The 19,035-nt window shown below is 40.6% G+C and overlaps 2 protein-coding genes across 2 annotated transcripts in view; one reads left to right on the top strand and one right to left on the bottom strand.

The window, feature by feature from the left end:
* Nucleotides 1–6,745, bottom strand: part of LOC124136073 (exportin-T-like) — a 38,099-nt gene extending 31,354 nt beyond the window's left edge. Inside the window, exons 1-2 of the mRNA XM_046501852.2 lie at nt 6,329–6,745; nt 2,302–2,387 (exon numbers count right to left, since the gene is read on the bottom strand). Coding sequence (XP_046357808.2) covers nt 2,302–2,387; nt 6,329–6,388 — 146 coding nt within the window. The 5' untranslated portion in view covers nt 6,389–6,745. The remainder of the gene's footprint in view (nt 1–2,301; nt 2,388–6,328) is intronic.
* A 6,097-nt stretch (nt 6,746–12,842) lies between these two features.
* On the top strand, nt 12,843–18,664 carry LOC124136072 (60S ribosomal protein L18a-like). The gene is made up of 5 exons (XM_046501851.2): nt 12,843–12,973; nt 14,818–14,997; nt 16,876–17,005; nt 17,806–17,915; nt 18,523–18,664. Exons 1-5 carry the CDS (start codon nt 12,956–12,958, stop codon nt 18,616–18,618), a joined length of 534 nt encoding a protein of 177 aa, XP_046357807.1. The 5' UTR covers nt 12,843–12,955; the 3' UTR covers nt 18,619–18,664.
* Nucleotides 18,665–19,035: the final 371 nt, after the last annotated feature.

The following is a 19,035-nucleotide window of genomic DNA, read 5'->3' as shown; positions in this document are numbered from 1 at the left end:
TACCTGTGGTACCTGCCACTCATTACACTGTCTCTACAAGCTGACTTACCTGTGGTACCTGCCACTAGTTACACTGTTGTCTCTACAAGCTGACTTACCTGTGGTACCTGCCACTAGTTACACTGTTGTCTCTACAAGCTGACTTACCTGTGGTACCTGCCACTCATTACACCGTTGTCTCTACAAGCTGACTTACCTGTGGTACCTGCCACTAGTTACACTGTCTCTACAAGCTGACATACCTGTGGTACCTGCCACTAGTTACACTGTTGTCTCTACAAACTGACATACCTGTGGTACCTGCCACTAGTTACACTGTCTCTACAAGCTGACATACCTGTGGTACCTGCCACTAGTTACACTGTCTCTACAAGCTGACATACCTGTGGTACCTGCCACTAGTTACACTGTCTCTACAAGCTGACATACCTGTGGTACCTGCCACTAGTTACGCTGTCTCTACAAGCTGACTTACCTGTGGTACCTGCCACTAGTTACACTGTTGTCTCTACAAACTGACATACCTGTGGTACCTGCCACTCGTTACACTGTTGTCTCTACAAGCTGACTTACCTGTGGTACCTGCCACTAGTTACACTGTTGTCTCTACAAGCTGACATACCTGTGGTACCTGCCACTAGTTACACTGTTGTCTCTACAAGCTGACATACCTGTGGTACCTGCCACTAGTTACACTGTTGTCTCTACAAGCTGACATACCTGTGGTACCTGCCACTAGTTACGCTGTCTCTACAAGCTGACTTACCTGTGGTACCTGCCACTAGTTACACTGTTGTCTCTACAAACTGACATACCTGTGGTACCTGCCACTCGTTACACTGTTGTCTCTACAAGCTGACTTACCTGTGGTACCTGCCACTAGTTACACTGTTGTCTCTACAAGCTGACTTACCTGTGGTACCTGCCACTAGTTACACTGTTGTCTCTACAAGCTGACTTACCTGTGGTACCTGCCACTCATTACACTGTTGTCTCTACAAGCTGACTTACCTGTGGTACCTGCCACACGTTACACTGTTGTATCTACAAGCTGACATACCTGCCACTCGTTACACTGTTGTATCTACAAGCTGACATACCTGTGGTACCTGCCACTAGTTACACTGTTGTCTCTACAAGCTGACTTACCTGTGAAACCTGCCACTCGTTCCACTGCTGTCTCTACAAGCTGACATACCTGTGGTACCTGCCACTAGTTACACTGTCTCTACAAGCTGACATACCTGTGGTACCTGCCACTAGTTACACTGTTGTCTCTACAAGCTGACATACCTGTGGTACCTGCCACTCATTACACTGTCTCTACAAGCTGACTTACCTGTGGTACCTGCCACTAGTTACACTGTTGTCTCTACAAGCTGACTTACCTGTGGTACCTGCCACTAGTTACACTGTTGTCTCTACAAGCTGACTTACCTGTGGTACCTGCCACTCATTACACCGTTGTCTCTACAAGCTGACTTACCTGTGGTACCTGCCACTAGTTACACTGTCTCTACAAGCTGACATACCTGTGGTACCTGCCACTAGTTACACTGTTGTCTCTACAAACTGACATACCTGTGGTACCTGCCACTAGTTACACTGTCTCTACAAGCTGACATACCTGTGGTACCTGCCACTAGTTACACTGTCTCTACAAGCTGACATACCTGTGGTACCTGCCACTAGTTACACTGTCTCTACAAGCTGACATACCTGTGGTACCTGCCACTAGTTACGCTGTCTCTACAAGCTGACTTACCTGTGGTACCTGCCACTAGTTACACTGTTGTCTCTACAAACTGACATACCTGTGGTACCTGCCACTCGTTACACTGTTGTCTCTACAAGCTGACTTACCTGTGGTACCTGCCACTAGTTACACTGTTGTCTCTACAAGCTGACATACCTGTGGTACCTGCCACTAGTTACACTGTTGTCTCTACAAGCTGACATACCTGTGGTACCTGCCACTAGTTACACTGTTGTCTCTACAAGCTGACATACCTGTGGTACCTGCCACTAGTTACGCTGTCTCTACAAGCTGACTTACCTGTGGTACCTGCCACTAGTTACACTGTTGTCTCTACAAACTGACATACCTGTGGTACCTGCCACTCGTTACACTGTTGTCTCTACAAGCTGACTTACCTGTGGTACCTGCCACTAGTTACACTGTTGTCTCTACAAGCTGACTTACCTGTGGTACCTGCCACTAGTTACACTGTTGTCTCTACAAGCTGACTTACCTGTGGTACCTGCCACTCATTACACTGTTGTCTCTACAAGCTGACTTACCTGTGGTACCTGCCACTCGTCAGGGCTTGTGCACAGATCTTCCATCCATTCGGCTGCTGCTTCAGCTCCTCAAAATACTGCAGGGCCTGATGACACGAGACAGACGAATGTAAATATCACTAGCCTCAGCCAGTTTGTATAAAGATGTACTCAGGGCCTACGAGTAGTGGTGTTCTGATTCATTGAAACAATCGAAGACTGATTGGAAGCAATCTATTTTGTGTATTTTATGCAAATACAGTAAACTATGTTTATAACGAACACGCTTATAATGAGTGAGTGAGTTTGGTTTTACACTGCTTTTAGCAATATTCCAGCAATATCACGGCTGGGGACACCAGAAATGGGCTTCACACATTGTACCCATGTCGGGAATCGAACCCGGGTTTTCAGCTTGATGAGCGAATGCTTTAACCACTAGGCTACCTGACCGCCCCCGCTTATTATGAACTGAGTGATATAAGGAATTGTTTTTTATGTCCCGGCCATTTGCTGTATATATGCTGAAAATATGCTAATGACGAACTTAGGTTATAACGAACTAAAATTAGCAGTCCCTTTGTGTTCGTTATAACTGTAGTACCTGGGTATACTGTATGCACTTATCTGGAAAACAGTTCCTTACAGGCACAAGATAACATCATAAAGTACTCATGGAAATGAAAAAAACCCTGTTTTGCTTGATTTAATAATCGACACAAAGCATTGCGTAGATGTAAATACTAAATAACAAAACAACTGGAAAAAGTACTAGTCTGGATTTGCTAGTTTTATCTCAGTGCTCAATACAGAATGTACTTTACAGGAGGTAATTTGTAGGCACTTTCAACATTCAAAAATAAAACTAAGTCCAAATTGACATGGCAGAAACTGGCTATAGCATTATGCAAATTAGCCTGGAAAAAAGTTATCAAAACAACAATAGAAATAACAGCTATGTTTATGTACATAATAATAATGACATGTAAGTTGTTGTTTGAGAAGGGAATGTGTTACTTTTACGTTCTGATATTTTGACGATGATTCACAATCCCACAATGCCACTGACAAATCACTAACCACTGACAAATAACATGCACGTGGGTTTCCAGCACCTGTTTTCACCTGTCGTCAAGGTGTCATAGGTCATGGACATTCACCTTGATCTACTAACACCTGGTTATGCTCAGTTTCACAACAGTCTGTTTTGTTCATATTTTTACACACTTTTACGTACTAATTGAGCTGTTTGAATATTTTTATATTTTGTATATTAACTGCATTTATTTAAAATCTGAGATAAAAAAAACAGGGTTTTTTTCATTTCCGTGAGTACTTTAGTAATTATGAAAAATACAAATTCCAATTTTACATATTCATGATATTGTCAACAGGTGACTAAATAGATCTGGAAGTCTTAAGGAAACACTTGATGAACACCTTCAAGTTGATCCTCTTTGTACGACTGTCACTGTCTGTTGTTTCAATCACCAGGTACACATCAGTGTAGTCCGGTGTGTGTCAGCCAGTGTTCATATTGCAACAGGCGACACCAACAGAACACACGGTTCTAGTGGTAATTTGATGTTGCTTATAATCAAACAATTTCACACAGGGTCCAATCTGACTTGAGAGTAATTATATAACTCAACAGTGTTCTGCTATCAGACAATCCAATATTAACTTCACAGACTTCATTTCTAATCATGAACACAAACAAAACTGTAATAATTGCAATCTGTGACCATCGTTCAGCACAAAAATGTAACAAGCCCCACCCATCCTATTATCGGCCAATCAGGAAACAGTAAGTTGGCGTGGCTTAATATTTTTCAAACAAACAGAACAAATAATACACTTGGTATGTCAATCAAATGCCACAGAATCACTTGCAATTTACTTCTTTATTTTACAGATAATCACATCTGTACTTCACATGTTAATAAACAAAACTTTATGTGCTAATAGATTTGCATGTGCTGAATATTAGACACCAGCTAGTTTATGGATCCGATACCTGTAGTAACACCCTGACCTCATGTGTAAACATACAGCTTTGGTTATTTGCACACGTCCTGTAGTGCTTGCCAAACTCCCCAATAGTGAGGGTATCATAAGGGCTAGTAGAAATTTGCCATTATTTAAGGTTTTTACTATATGTTATCATTATAAGGACTAGTGGACTACAACTGTTACTTTTTATCACTCAAGTGTCACTGTCATGTGATACAAAAGGTCTGGAAGTCTTCAGGAAGTGCTTGATGAAAACCTTCAAGTTGATCCTCTTTGTACGACTGTCACTGTCTGCTGTTTCAATCACCAGGTACACATCAGTGTAGTCCGGTGTGTGTCAGCCAGTGTTCATATTGCAACAGGCGACACCAACAGAACACACGGTTCTAGTGGTAATTTGATGTTGCTTTCTATCAATCAGTGCATGTTGTTTGCACATCACATCAATAAACTTTACAAACTATATTTAGTTCAAACATATTTTTGTCCATTTTTCCATATGAGAATGATTGAGCTGGAGTTTCTTGCAACTTGTCTTCCTCCCTTGAGCTCTTTTCATAAGCGATATTAGCGCTTATCTAGCATGGTACCACTATCACAAGTCTATGTTAATGCATGGGAGTTTCACAAGTCATCATGGTGATGGCAATCAGTTTTTAAAAGTTCTTAGATTGTACAGAAGTAAAAGGAAGGAAAGTTTCCATTTCTGTACATTGCTCTCTGAATTATTTAAAGAATCTTACTCCAGGAATATATGTATGTGTGTGTGTGTGTGCGTGCGTGTGTGTGTGTGTGTGTGTGAAGGTGAAACATAATCTGATGATGAGTTCAGCAGGCTGAAGGCAGCCAGTTATATTTTACATGTGTAAATATCAGCATTATAGTAACTTAGCGACGTTATCACTATGTACATAGCCTTGATGTTTTCTAGAAGACTGAAAAGGGGTACAAACACATTTTACATAATCACCATGGGGCTGGGGTGAATTCCTAGACACCACCAACTCGTAGACACACTTTACAGTGAACCTATAGACAAACCGAGAGTGAATTCGTACACATGGTTTTTTTCATATTGGAATTCAACAATTAGTGAATTTCTTAAGCAGGTTCTTTTGTGAATAAAGTGTTAAATAAAAAATATGGAATTAATTAGTATTTCTTTAGCAGAATCCTTTATAAATACTATTATAAATTAATAATCTTGTAAGTATATATGCAAGTTAAGAAGGACAAGAGGATCATTCAGTAAGCATGGTAAGTGGGGAGTTTTCTTTTGATAGGAATTGCAGGATCAATTCCCCAATTGTATCTGTTTTGTCTGCAAGTTCACTGTGAATCTTGTCTACGAGTTGGGAGTGTCTACAAATTCTCCATGGCTATGAATTTGTTTGGTTACTAATTCACCTACAGCCTACACCATGTACACCATGTTCAATTTTAAGGGTCTAAATTTATCATAAATCTTATCTAGATAACAGATTGATTTCAAATGAGAACTCAATCGTGAAAGGTTTACGGTAATCCTTGTAGCATTTGATTTGATCTGGGGAAGAATCCATACAGGCCTAGTACTGTGACAGTGTGGTCATTGGTGGTGACAATACTTCTACTATGTTCAGAAGATGGCTTCTGGAATCTTAAAGGTACCTAGAAACATCTCTCAATGCCATGTTAATCATATTGTTTTAAAATTATTGTCTTGGTATGAAATATGTTGAAATAAATACATGGCAGAAGTGCATATGGCATCCTATTGATTTCTATCTAATCCATGTCAAAATGTCTAAAGAACACAAACATCTTTTACTAATTCGTAATCTTGTGTCTACTCTGCAAGTGAAAGTGTAGATTACCATTAAATTTTCAGAGAATTTAAATAAATAAAAAAAACATATGCGTCATATTTTTTTCTCAACAACGTGCCTATAAGAATTGAAAAATGATTTGATGACGACGATCCCGACAACCTGCCACGGATATTGTGGGAGACACACGCACTTCTCAACTTAGTATAGTTCTTCACATAACTTACCCTATTTTGGGCAAGACAGTTGCCTTGAGAGCCCAACCCCTGGAGGGCCAGTTCGTCCATACTTGTCTCTTCCTTAGAGCACGGGTTAAAATTGTGTAATGTTAATATTCACTAAAATAAACGTGGATATACAGACGTTGTTTACATCTTAACTTCGGCTATCTTCTGGATAACCACGCCATAAGCGTGACCCGCTTCCTAAACGATCACATATGCTGTGTTTCCTGGGTTATCTCTTAAAATGATAAAGTCTCAAGTAGACAGTGTGGGTCAGCTGTTAATGTGACGTAAGTGTTCGAAACTACCCATGCTTATTACTGCTCATTGCAATCACTGCATTGCATCGGAACTGATCCACGTTTCATCATTGGCCCATGCGTCAGCCTCCATGTTTTTGGATAGGGGTTTGTGTAAAAACACACGAAAGACCCTACTGCGGAAATGGATTCGTCAGAAGAAATCCCCACATTGTTATCACGTTTTAACCCATTTGATGTGATCACCATTTCCGGTTGTTTCCTGAATATTATATTTTAAAGGGCCTTTCCCGTTTGAAAATAATTTTAAGGTTTATAAAATATAAATTTAACAGGGAACTGAAATGATGAAATATTGAAATCAGTGGTAAAATAAGGCCGTGGAGGGTCTGTTTCATTTGTATTCTCCCTTTCAGCAGTGTGATAGTACCATACAGCTTGAGTGCGGCGTAAAACAACATGTTAACTTGAACACACAATGCCATTTAGAAAGTGGTCAAGTGTAACAAATGTTATATTTGGGATAACACTTTCTTAGTAAAGTACAGATTCTCGTACTATTTTTGGATTGAGTCCGGTCCGGGATTCGAACCCACACTGCCAGAGTCAGAGTGAGGCACCTAATCGCCAGCATACATTATCTTATTATATCAGGGAGTCAATGTATCTTTGTATAGCCTCCCTGCTTATACATAGCCATGTTGGTTAACTTTTGGTGAACTTCAATCGGTCACGGACTCAAAACATTAGACCTAGCCTATGCCACTCCCCTTAGTATGTATTTTACCAAAAGATTAGTGTTTAAGTGTGTCATGGTAGAGTTAGGAGATAAACACAATGTATTTGTAATGCAGAGTTATGCTGCGCTTTGAATGTCATGTGCATTAAACATTTAAACCCAACTTTGCGCACTTGGTTCCAAATTCAATTTAGTACTGCCATGGCAAATATACAGTTAACATACATGAAACCACAGTAGTGTTTTAGCTAAATTAGACCACTGTGAACTTCAAGTTTCTGTATAATTGAAGAATTATTTTAGATCACAGTTACATTACCATTTTTGTTTTGTTCGTTTGTTTGTTTTCTGGTTTAATGGTGCACTCAGCAGTATTCCAGCTCTATGACGGACCTGTACATAACAGGATCTGGCACAGGTAAACCAGTGGTTGATATTGTGAGCAACCGTTCACGCAATCGGGGTACGATGACACACTTTATCAACAAGTCGCCGAGCCGGACCACCTGATCCATTTTGGCGCCTCTCCTGACCAGCATATATAGAGGTGTCCCCGGTTGTTGGGGATCTGCTCTAACCCACAATCACCATGAGTTCCTTCGTGCGTGTGTGTATGTTGTTTATTGATAACAGAAAAGTTATGATTCGATTTTGTGTAGATTTCAAAGATTATTGGTGGACTGCATAACGAACATTATCTGAAATAGGAACGTGATGAAAGTAGCTTGTAGCTGGTATGATATTTGAGCTGTTGGACCTGTCATTGAGAACACACATTGAAAAGAGATTTAGAAAAAAATCTGATTATTATTTAAACGGTTAATATACTATATGTCATTTTACTTTTCGCTAATGACCTAGTACTTCGATCTGATTCATCCGATAAACTACAGAAAGTTTTCTAAAGTTTGCACTGACAAGTATCAATACAGCTTCCCGAGGCAAAGGAGTTAACTGAGTGTAAATGTAAAATTTCTGTTTATAGTCAGTTAACTCCCTTGCCTCGGGAAGATGGTACCAATAATGAAAAGACTGATGCCGTTATTTTGGGGTCTAGAATGTCATTGGTGCAGATTGAAGTGGTCATTGGAGGAACATGACATGCAAGTGTCAGACAGCTATTTTGGAACTGTCTTCTACCAAAAGTCTTGTTTTAAGCATTGTCTGGAATCTCTTGTAAGGAAGTGTCGCAGGGAGCATATCACATTCTTTCTTTTGATCAATTGCATTCAGATATGGCTTCAAATTTCAGCTGCAACACGTTAAGCTATTTTGGAACCAAAAGTCTATATTGTCCGTAATCTCTTGTAAGGAAGGGTCACAGGGAGCATACCATACTCTTTCCTCTAATCTATTACAGTCAGATTTGGCTTCAAATGTCAGGTGCAACGATTTAAGCAATTAAAGAACCAGTCGTTTTATTACATCTCCCCGAGGCAAGGGAGTTAACTGACTGTAAATGTAAAAATCCTGTTTATAGTAAGTTAACTCCCTTGCCTCGAGAAAATGTGTTCTTATAACTGCGAGGTGTATTATAGAGTACAGAATCAATTTTGCTGAAGCAAAATACGGTAGATCTGTTAACACTTGATAAAAATACAGGTGAAACATTGCAAACATATATTAGTTCTGTTTTAGGAAACACAAAACGTGGTGTGCAGAGCTGAGCTGGGATTGTTTCCCTATCTTTACAGTAGGGGGCACGGGTGGCCCAGTCGTCTAGGGCGCCGCGATTCGCTGTGCAGAGTTGCGTCCCTTGGGCACGCCAGAAACCTATGGTTGTGGGTTCGAATCCCGGTTCGCCCCGATTATGTTTCTAGGTTTGTCAGCACCATACCCGTGCTCGTGGGTTTCACCGAAGTGGTAAACGTCTGAGACCTGCATCACTTCGGGCTTTCCTCCCACATTAAGCTGACACGCCGTGATATAACTGGAATACTGTTAAAAAGCGGCGTTTAACCCAGCTCACTCACTATCTTTACAGTCGTTCACAGAAATGTGAAATTTTACTGGCATATTACCATGAATATTGTTTAAAAAATGCTTTCAATTAAAGTGTTAATATGCCCCAAAAACCACATGGGCGGTATCAAACTCTCTCGTTTCTTGGATAAGCTTGAGTTAACTTCCAACTCAGTATTAAATACATCAGCTGAGAAATTAACTCAGATCTTATGATATAAAGAAGATATAAAAATTAGGTTAGATTAGAATAAAGCTATGCTTGTCGTAAGAGGCAACTCAATGGATCGGACTTTGTGACCTGGTTGATGCAAGTCATCATATCCCAACTGCGTAGATTGATGTTCCGGATGGCATTCGTTTGATTGTCTGGTCCAGACTTGATTATTTACAGATCACAGAGTGTGGCGTTAAACAACACACAAACAATCCAAATCATACAGTAACACTGTGACAAACATGCACATACATATGTGTGCCTGTCTCATCTCGGAGTGTCAGTACCTCTCGTCATACCGACTCCGTAGTCTGGTGGATAGAGCGTCTGCCCGTAGAGCGGAAGGTCGGTGGTTCGATCCCCGGCCGCTTGTTGTAACCCTGCAAGGCACTCGGCTTTATTAAAGGGAATAAAACGAGGACTGGTTGGCTCAGAGTCATGAAACTGTGTTGATGGCATAGAATTTCAGTGGGCTAGCACTGTAAACCCGGCATAAGTCTGTACTGGAAAAAGCAAACACACGCACGCACGCACGCACGCACGCACACACGCACACACAGAGGCGTAGCTATATAAGTGCAATAAGTTTAAACGCGATTTAAACCCCATTTCAACTCACCTATATATCGGATCAGACCCGGGTTCCGTCGAGATGAGCGAACTGCTTAACCACTGTGCTACCCGGGAATCTCCAACATACATGTTGAAGCATGTCTCAGTACGGGAATATATGAACTTTGTGTGCACTGCTTTACATCACATGAAATTTCTCTTGACGGAAGTTGACCTCATGTATAGTCAAGAATGAGGCAGAAGTCCCCATGGACCATAGTCTCTCCTAGAAACATTCACCCACATTTCACTCTCACAACCTTCTCGGCTCCGTCAGTATGAATCCGCTTTTCAGCTGTGACATTAAGAGAGACTTGGTCCTTTAATACTCCTGGGTATCTTGTAAAATTATTTGTAGTAACCTTACATATAAGACTATTTCGGGGACATGTTTAAGCCTATATGGACCCCAGTTAAGGTGGTCAAGCTTTAAAGGACTATAGCTCGTACGGTAAGTGAGTGAGTGAGTTGGGTTTAACGCCGCTTTTAACAGTATTCCAGTTATATCACGGCGTGTCAGCTTAATGTGGGAGGAAAGTCCGAAGTGATGCAGGTCTTAGACGTTTACCACTTCGGTGAAACCAACGAGCACGGGTATGGTGCTGACAAACCTAGAAACATAATCGGGGCGAACCGGGATTCGAACACACAATCATAGGTTTCTGGCGTGTCCAAGGGACGCAACTCTGCACAGCGTATTGCGGCGCCTAAGACGACTGGACCACCCGTGCCCCCGCTCGTGTTGTGGAACTCAGTGATCCACTGGTATCATTGTCACCGCTATTTTACTTTTTACACCCTCATATTCCCAAATACTGATTTGTTTTACCTATAGGGTGGAACGCTTTGACTTTTAACGAAGCTGAAAGCTGCTTTTTATACATAGGTTGTACTGTTTAAGACAGACGCATGGCCGCTTTTAATTTTACTGGGCGAGGTGAAATGACGCACGCATTTTCATGCAATCAACATAATTGACTTTCTACAAGGCTTTATTCCAAGCTGAAAGACCCGTGAAGATCCGGGGGTAGACCAGGTCTTCAGCAACCCATGCTTGTCCCCCGTGAAGATCCGGGGGTAGACGGTCTTCAGCAACCCATGCTTGTCCCCCGTGAAGATACGGGATAGAATAGGTCTTCAGCAACCCATGCTTGTCCTCCGTGAAGATACGGGATAGAATAGGTCTTCAGCAACCCATGCTTGTCCTCCGTGAAGAAACGGGATAGAATAGGTCTTGAGCAACCCATGCTTGTCCTCCGTGAAGATACGGGATAGAATAGGTCTTCAGCAACCCATGCTTGTCCCCCGTGAAGGTCCGGGTCCAGTTAAAACGTTACTGTGCTTTTTCTCTATATATATCAATACGTTTTTAGTAACCACCAATTAAGAAATGTACGGAAGTCCTTTTAGGGCCATTTGTTTTTTTTATTTCTTTCGATATTATCTTGAAATTTCAAGATACTAAGTTGAAATTTCAAGATACTAAGTTGAAATTTCATGAAACTAAGGTGACATTTCAAGATACTCAGTTGAAATTTCAAGATACAGAAGTTCAAATTTCAAGATATTAAGTTGATATTTCCAGATTATTCCCTTCAAACGTATTCTTACATCTTAGGTTGTTAACTTATTTTCTTGAAATTTCAACTTAGTATCTTGAAATTTCAACTTCTGTATCTTGAAAATTCAACTTCTGTATCTTGAAATTTCAAGATAGTATCGGGAAAAAAATTAAAAAACAAATTGCCCTAAAGGGCTTCCGTAGAAATGTAAATGTTGCGTCATAATAAGTTATTTGTGAGAAGTCAGGCAATGCTGACAACTTGTTTGTTGTTAACAGTTAAAGTTCGTCAGAAAATGTTTATCTGCTGCTTATCACAACATATCATGCATATAAAACCTCTCACCACTTGCTTGTAGTCACTCCCGCTTTACAGCTCATCGAAACTTCGCTATATCCAAAAGAAGCAGAAGTTCTTATTCACAAAGTTGTACATTTTCTTATTTACTCGCCAACTTCTAAAATGCCAATCATACAGTAAGTTGTTGTTCGACAGAGCAAGTGTGTATTCTGCGTTTGTCGATTGTTTAGATCGTGCATACACTTGGTCTAATAGACTGAAGAATGTTTTTAGGAACAACCAATCAAGAAATGTAAATCTGGATTTTGATAGGTGTGGCAAATATGTTTGTTTCTCTTTTGCTTGCATTCCAAAATGTACCTATATCGAATCTACTATTGACTAGGGCAGTGGGGTAGCCTAGTGGTTAAAGCGTTCGCTCGTCACTCCGAAGACCGGGTTCGATTGCCCACGTGGGTGCAATGTGTGAAGCCCATTTTTGGTGACCCCCTCTGTGATATTGCTGGAATATTCCTAAAAGCGGCGCAAAACCATACTCACTCACTCACTACTATTGACTTTATTGTTCTTGAACAGTCCCCTTGAAAATATTTTGTTATGATGTTTTTCGTTGTTCCAAGTTCACATAAAAAAATGAGGCACAAAAAATCGTCATTGGAATTGAATATCACAAGGGCCCGTTCCATAAAGCGATCATAGCGCTACGATTGTCATAACGCTATCTGACACTAACTGTACGATGTAGAACGAGGTTTCAGTTCGTTAAAAAAGCCTGGTGCACTTTTGGAAAAACCAAGGTATATTCTCAACTACACGAGATGTACGTTATAAATGTGAAAATAATTTGAATTTCTTATTTCTAACATAAAACAAAAGAAATGTAATGATAGATTTCGAACTATATGTGAAAATTACAATGTATCTCATCATTAATTCCGGTGAGTCACGTGACCAACCCTTTTCCTCGTGGTAGCAAACATGAAGGCTCGTGGTGAGGTGCGTGCCTGATTTATACCTTAAAAACAAACTAATTAAGGTCCAAATAAATATTTGAATGTGGTCATAAAGGTTACTACATAGTTATATGCATGTCTAATGTAGGCACACTGTCTTATTCTACGCGTATTTGGTAATATGGAACCTGATTTTGGTATCGGAGAGCAGTGTGTGGGAAAAATAATGGCGGACGGTACACACGTGCTGGCGTCTACCGTAGTCCTACAGGAAAAATGTTTACAAGATGTTTCACTCAACACTGATTATGATAGAGGCAATGGATATGAACTGTCGTGGCAATAAGATCGGTAGCTGGTGGTTAAATTGTTAAATAGTTTTTTCCTCCAGTGTAACCTGTCTAATGCAAATTGAATTGGCAGGGTTGATGCTTGGTTAAAGGTGTTATTAAAGTAGTTATCTTATCCATGTTAACTTCAAGGATAATGCTCAGCCACCAAGTTTAGGTATTCAGTTCAAAGAAAACTATTTGGATTCATAAATAATTAGTAAATTGCAATAATTGAGTGTCAAGTATATTTCCAGTAAGGTTACCTATTAGCACTAACTCGAATTCCAAGTGGACAGGTTCCATATGGAATTAATATTTCAGTGCAAAAGCAACTGCAACCAGTCGCCTTCCCTAACTTAAACCTATTGTTTTGGAAGTGAATCTTGGGTGCGACAGATCATGTCGGCAGTGTGATCATGTTTATTAGGTAGGCCATCATTTTGCCTGTCTGCGACTTGGCCATTAATCTAAAGTCTTACAACGTTTTGTTTGGTCTTATAAGCTCAGCTATTAAAAGTTCACATTATAACACTAAATTGTAAAAAAGTGGAGCTCAGAGCAAAGTCGGGCCAGTTGATATCCAAGATTTAGTTACCACCTGTTTTGCATTTATTTGTACTATGCATACTGTCCATTAAAGGAGTGTATATTGATGAAAAGTCTATGGATTCAAAGGAACTCAAAACAACAATTGAGGATGTCAAATATCGCTTCAAGGATGTGGATGTGGATGTTTCCTGTACTCATTTTTGTCCTTGTTGTGAGATCAGGGTTTACAATGATCAGCCTGCCTTATTATGTACACTGTCCCAAGATATATGGGATTTTAAGTTGCAGTGATGGAATTTCTTCAGATGTTTGCTATGTTTTGTTTTTTTGTCATCTGCAATAAAATGTTTAAGACTACTGCCATCGTTCATTTATAAAAATCAAGAATCTGGAAGTGTTTGATGAACTTAACATGTTCCTACTATAAACTAATAGCACTAACTCGAATTCCAAGTGGACAGGTTCCGTGTGGAATTAATATTTCAGTGCAAAAGCAACTGCAACCAGTCGCCTTCCCTAACTTAAACCTATTGTTTTGGAAGTGAATCTTGGGTGCTACATAAATCATTAAAATGCAGAAGTAGTGTTAGGGAAACTTTTCTAGTAAGTTGTGAAAATTAAATTTTGTGAGGCATGAAGAAAGAAAACTTACAATAAGTGTTACAGACACTATGAATTAAGCATGTTAAGTCACAATTAAGCAATTTATTTTGTAATAGTGACTTGTTTTTTACTAAGCTATAACTATGGAGAAAACATTCACAAGTTGCAGAATTAAATGTAGGATAATTTATGGGTTTGACCAAGGTGGCTGATTTTTGCATCACTTCACAGCTTCACCATGTTCAGGCTTACCTCCTGCATTAACCACAATATGGCTGCAATATGGCCCATGTGATGTTTAACTCACTCCTCCAGCATCATCCTAAAAGTCTGTGGTATAAGGGAAATGCTGTTAAAAGCGGCATTAAGCAAAACTGACTATTTCCTCATTTCTTTTTGACAGCTCAGAGAATTCAAGGTAATGGGGAGGGGAATCCCCAACCCCAAGAACCGGTCCCCTGCAATCTACAAGATGAGGATATTTGCTCCCGATGCAGCTACAGCCAAGTCCCGGTTCTGGTACTTTGTCAGTTTCCTCAAGTCTCTGAAGAAGGCTAATGGAGAAATCATCCTCTGTTCTGAGGTATGTTTTTAGTCTGTTGAATGGGTGGTTGGGCAGCCTAATGGTTCAATCATTGCTCTTTATGCCAGAGCACTGGTTAGGATTTCCCACATTCCCTTCGTCGGGTTCTCCCTTGCTGAGTTATTGCTAGAATTATGATAAAAGTACCATATTTTGCTGAGTGTAGTGCACATTTTACCCCCACAAATAACACAGCTGTGTAAAGGGTGTGCACATTATACGTGACACAATCATGATAATGAGTTTTGATGTCTTCCTAGTTGTTCCATATGTAAAATGTGGAAGGGGGTGTGCATTATACTCAGAAAATATGGTATTGTTGAACCTATTACCATGTCCCGAACCCCCATTATCTTTTGCTTTAGCTGGTTTGTTTTCCTGGATTTACTTTGGAATTATCACTTGTAGTCGCATGACATAGGGCTGTAATAAATTTACGGACTTCTCAGTTTAATTTGCATTGTTTCTGAAACTAGTACAGTGGTATTTAATTCTTGAATAATGATTCTGTTGTGTACATCAGTGCAATCAGTGGGAGAAATTGAATTATCACAAACACTTGAGTTAACCACAGCTTAAGAAGATTGACAAAATAAGTTAAAGAGTTTCACCAGTCCCACACTGGAGGTCAAGTTGAGTGGCCCTGGGGTGACATTGTTTCTGACAAGATAGGAACGGTGAGGTGCCTCGACTCTTTCACTCTAAACATGCACTGTTGTTGTATGGATGGGGAGATGAGGCCAGATAGATAGCACTTGGTCCCTCAGCCTCTTCACATCTGGAGAGGTAGAACAAGTAGAGCTGCTCACATTTGTAGCATTCCGCTACTGGGGTATACACGTATATAGCATTAAAATTATGATGAGTCCTTGAGTCCGAGATAAAAACTGTTATAGTCCTCTAGTCCTTATAACAACAACATAGCAAAACCCTTTAAATCGGCAAATTTCCACAAGTGCTTATGATACCATTACTATTGGGCAGTTCAGGATACTAGAAATAGTTTAAAATTTGTAACTGGCCATTCTTGCACGAGGGTATGTTTGTGAAAACTCTTCCACTGGCGCTGTCTTACCCAAAGACCAGGCGATATCATCTAAAACATGATCGTTTGTAATCGGAAATTTGTATATTATGGAGAAAAAATCCCAAGTTGAATTCAGAACCAACTGCACAGGATAAATCGATGCAGACCAACTTTCTGCAGCTGAATTTGCAATGCTGTGGCTACTTGATGTCAGTTGTACATTAGAAGACTAGATGGCAGTGTTGTATCTGTTTCCCGTTGCCATGGTTACTCGTATTGACCCCCAAGAGGAACCACTGGTGAAAAAGGTCTGTTCTGCGGCCGAACCTGAGGTCACATAGCGACTGAGTTACCCAGGAGAACTCCGAAAATTTTAGAACTCTTCTCACCCCTAAGGGGTCTTTCCTGCACTCTTAGACTAAACCATGGCTTCCATAGGCATTATTTCACAGAATGGTCACCAGTTGTGTCATTCTACTGAGATGATCAGGATATACCTTTCTTTGAGTTAACCATTCACACGCCCTCACACACCCCTCCCCCATATATTTTCTCATCAAAATTACATGATTCACGATCAGTGTTCAATTGAAAAAAATTAAATGTACACTGAAAAGGGGTGAAATTTTGACTAGCCGAACAGGCCATCTACTTTACATTTCAGCAAGCCTTGCATTATTTTAACTAGCCACAGGCCTATGGGCCCAGCAGTTAAATCGACCCTTGTGTCTTGGCTGCTGCTGATTCAGTTATTTAAAGGCTGCCTCGGGAGATGGCAGGAACATGGTTTGCTGTCTCGTTAAGCATTATTCCCACACTCACTATTCATGTTGACCCTTGTTGTTCATCAGGTGTTTGAGAAGAAGCCCACCAGCATCAAGAACTTTGGCATCTGGCTGCGATACACATCCCGTAGTGGCACCCATAACATGTACAGGGAGTACCGGGATCTCACAGCAGCAAAGGCTGTCACCCAGTGTTGTGAGTACTTGCTCATTTGGCACACTATCAACATGAGCTACATACAGTCAAAACTAGGGATGTCATCGTATATCACCATGTCAGTGTATGGTTGGGATTTATCTTGGATTACAAACTAAGTGCCTTTGGAAGACAAATTGGGGGAAAAGTGTTATTGTGCTCAATATTGGGATTTTTTTAGTTTATATTTAACATTGCATTCTGTACATAATGTTAAGTTAAGCCTCTTCTTCCTTTTTGGTCCTGTTATCAGAGAAATAGAAGTCAAGTCGACCAAGTCAACACATTACTTATAAACTATACTTACATTTACATGAAAATGGCCCCGTGAAGATCCGGGGTAGAATAGGTCTTCATCAACCCATGCTTGCCGTAAAAGGCGACTATGCTTGTCGTAAGAGGCGACTAATGGGATCGGGTGTCAGGCTCGCTGACTTGGTGGATGCATGTCATCGTATCCCAATTGTGTGGATCAATGCTCATGTTTTCAATCACTGGATTGTCTGGTCCAGACTCCATTACTTACAGACCGCCGTCATATAGCTGGAATATTGCGTTAAGCGTTACATGAAAACGGAACTTTAATTCACCATTGTTCTAAATAAAGCATGAGTGTGAATGTATCCTTGTCATGGAATGTTAAGAATTAAATATTTAGGGGGTCCCTAGATTCAAACACTGCAGCAGCAGACCCTGAGGGCCCCAGAAACACCCTTTTAACCACTGTTCAGGGAGTCTATTTCTACAATACATGGCAAAGAGGGTGCAGCATCCTGTCAACGTGACACTTTGTTTTTCAGACTGTGACATGGGTGCCCGTCACAGAGCAAGGGCATCGTCCATTCAGATCATCCGTGTGGAGATCATCCCCGCTAACAAGTGCAGGAGGGCGAACATCCAGCAGTTCCATGTACGTGTTACCATGGTGACAGTCGTCAAAGACCATATGTTGCATATACATGCACACTATTTAGTCCAGACTTAATTCTTTACAGACAGCCGTCGTATAGCTGGAATATTGCTGAGTGTGGCATTAAACAACACAATATTTACTCCTTGTTGGGATTCTGGTTAGAATAGTTCCCCAGCAACCTATGCTTGTCATAGGAGACGACCAAATGGATTTGGTAGTAAGGCTCCGTGACTTGGTTCATGCATGTCATTGTAACCGACTGCATGGATCGCTTCTCGCAATAGCAATCACTGGATTGTCTGGTCCAAATTTCGATTATTTCCCGGCAACCAGTTACACCTGGAATATTGCTGAGTGTGGTCTTGAGCAACAAACAAAACTGTAGAAAAGGCGATTTGCTGAAACTGGATTCACAATTAAGTTTGTCTTGGAATGACCTCCAGATTATATATGGAAGCATTATTCACAACCTGGCAACATTTCTAGATGACAACTCTGTCAGGATTACTCAGAAAGGGAATACTACCAGCCTTTTTAACTTCCAGATTATAAGTAAGCTAGAATATGTAATGAGATGTTAATAACTGATTATTTCTGTTTTCAGAACAGTCAGATCTGTTTCCCCCTGCCCCACCGCGTGGACAGGAAGCTGCACGCCCCCCGATTCACCACACGCAGACCTACCACCACTTTCAACTAGGTGGCCCATATTGTGTACAGCGTCAAATAAATAACAAGGGGAAATACCTCAGCTGTTGTCATCTTTGCAAAAAAAATTTCAGGAATATGTGGAAGATATGTTGTGAATGTGTGTGGGAAGTGCACTTTGTATCAGTAATTTGTGTTCATGACTTGAGCATTTACCAGGGGTGATGGGCCCGTGAAGATCTGGGGTAGAATAGGTCTTCAGCATCCCATGCTTCCCGTAAAAGGCGACTGATCAGGCTTGCTGACTTGGTTGATGCATGTCATTGATCCCACTTCTGTGGATCGATGCTCATGATGTCGAACACTGGATTGTCTGGTCCAGACTCGGTTATTTACAGACAGCCGTCGTATAGCTGGAATATTGCTGAGTGCAGCGTTAAAACAAACAAATAAACAACCAGGGTTGATA

The sequence above is a fragment of the Haliotis rufescens genome, unplaced genomic scaffold (assembly GCF_023055435.1).
Source record: "Haliotis rufescens isolate VD_foot unplaced genomic scaffold, xgHalRufe1.0.p SCAF_44, whole genome shotgun sequence".
In the NCBI taxonomy this organism is placed as follows: Eukaryota; Metazoa; Mollusca; class Gastropoda; order Lepetellida; family Haliotidae; genus Haliotis; species Haliotis rufescens.
The sequence above is the reverse complement of the archived record's forward strand: the minus strand, read 5'-3'. Positions and strand labels throughout refer to the sequence as shown.

Bases quoted from the DNA above. Each gene is read 5' to 3' on its own strand.
- LOC124136072 (XM_046501851.2), top strand. The intron at 14,998-16,875 runs GTATGTTTTTAG...GTTGTTCATCAG, and splicing joins AAATCATCCTCTGTTCTGAG to GTGTTTGAGAAGAAGCCCAC. The intron at 17,006-17,805 runs GTGAGTACTTGC...TTTGTTTTTCAG, and splicing joins AAAGGCTGTCACCCAGTGTT to ACTGTGACATGGGTGCCCGT.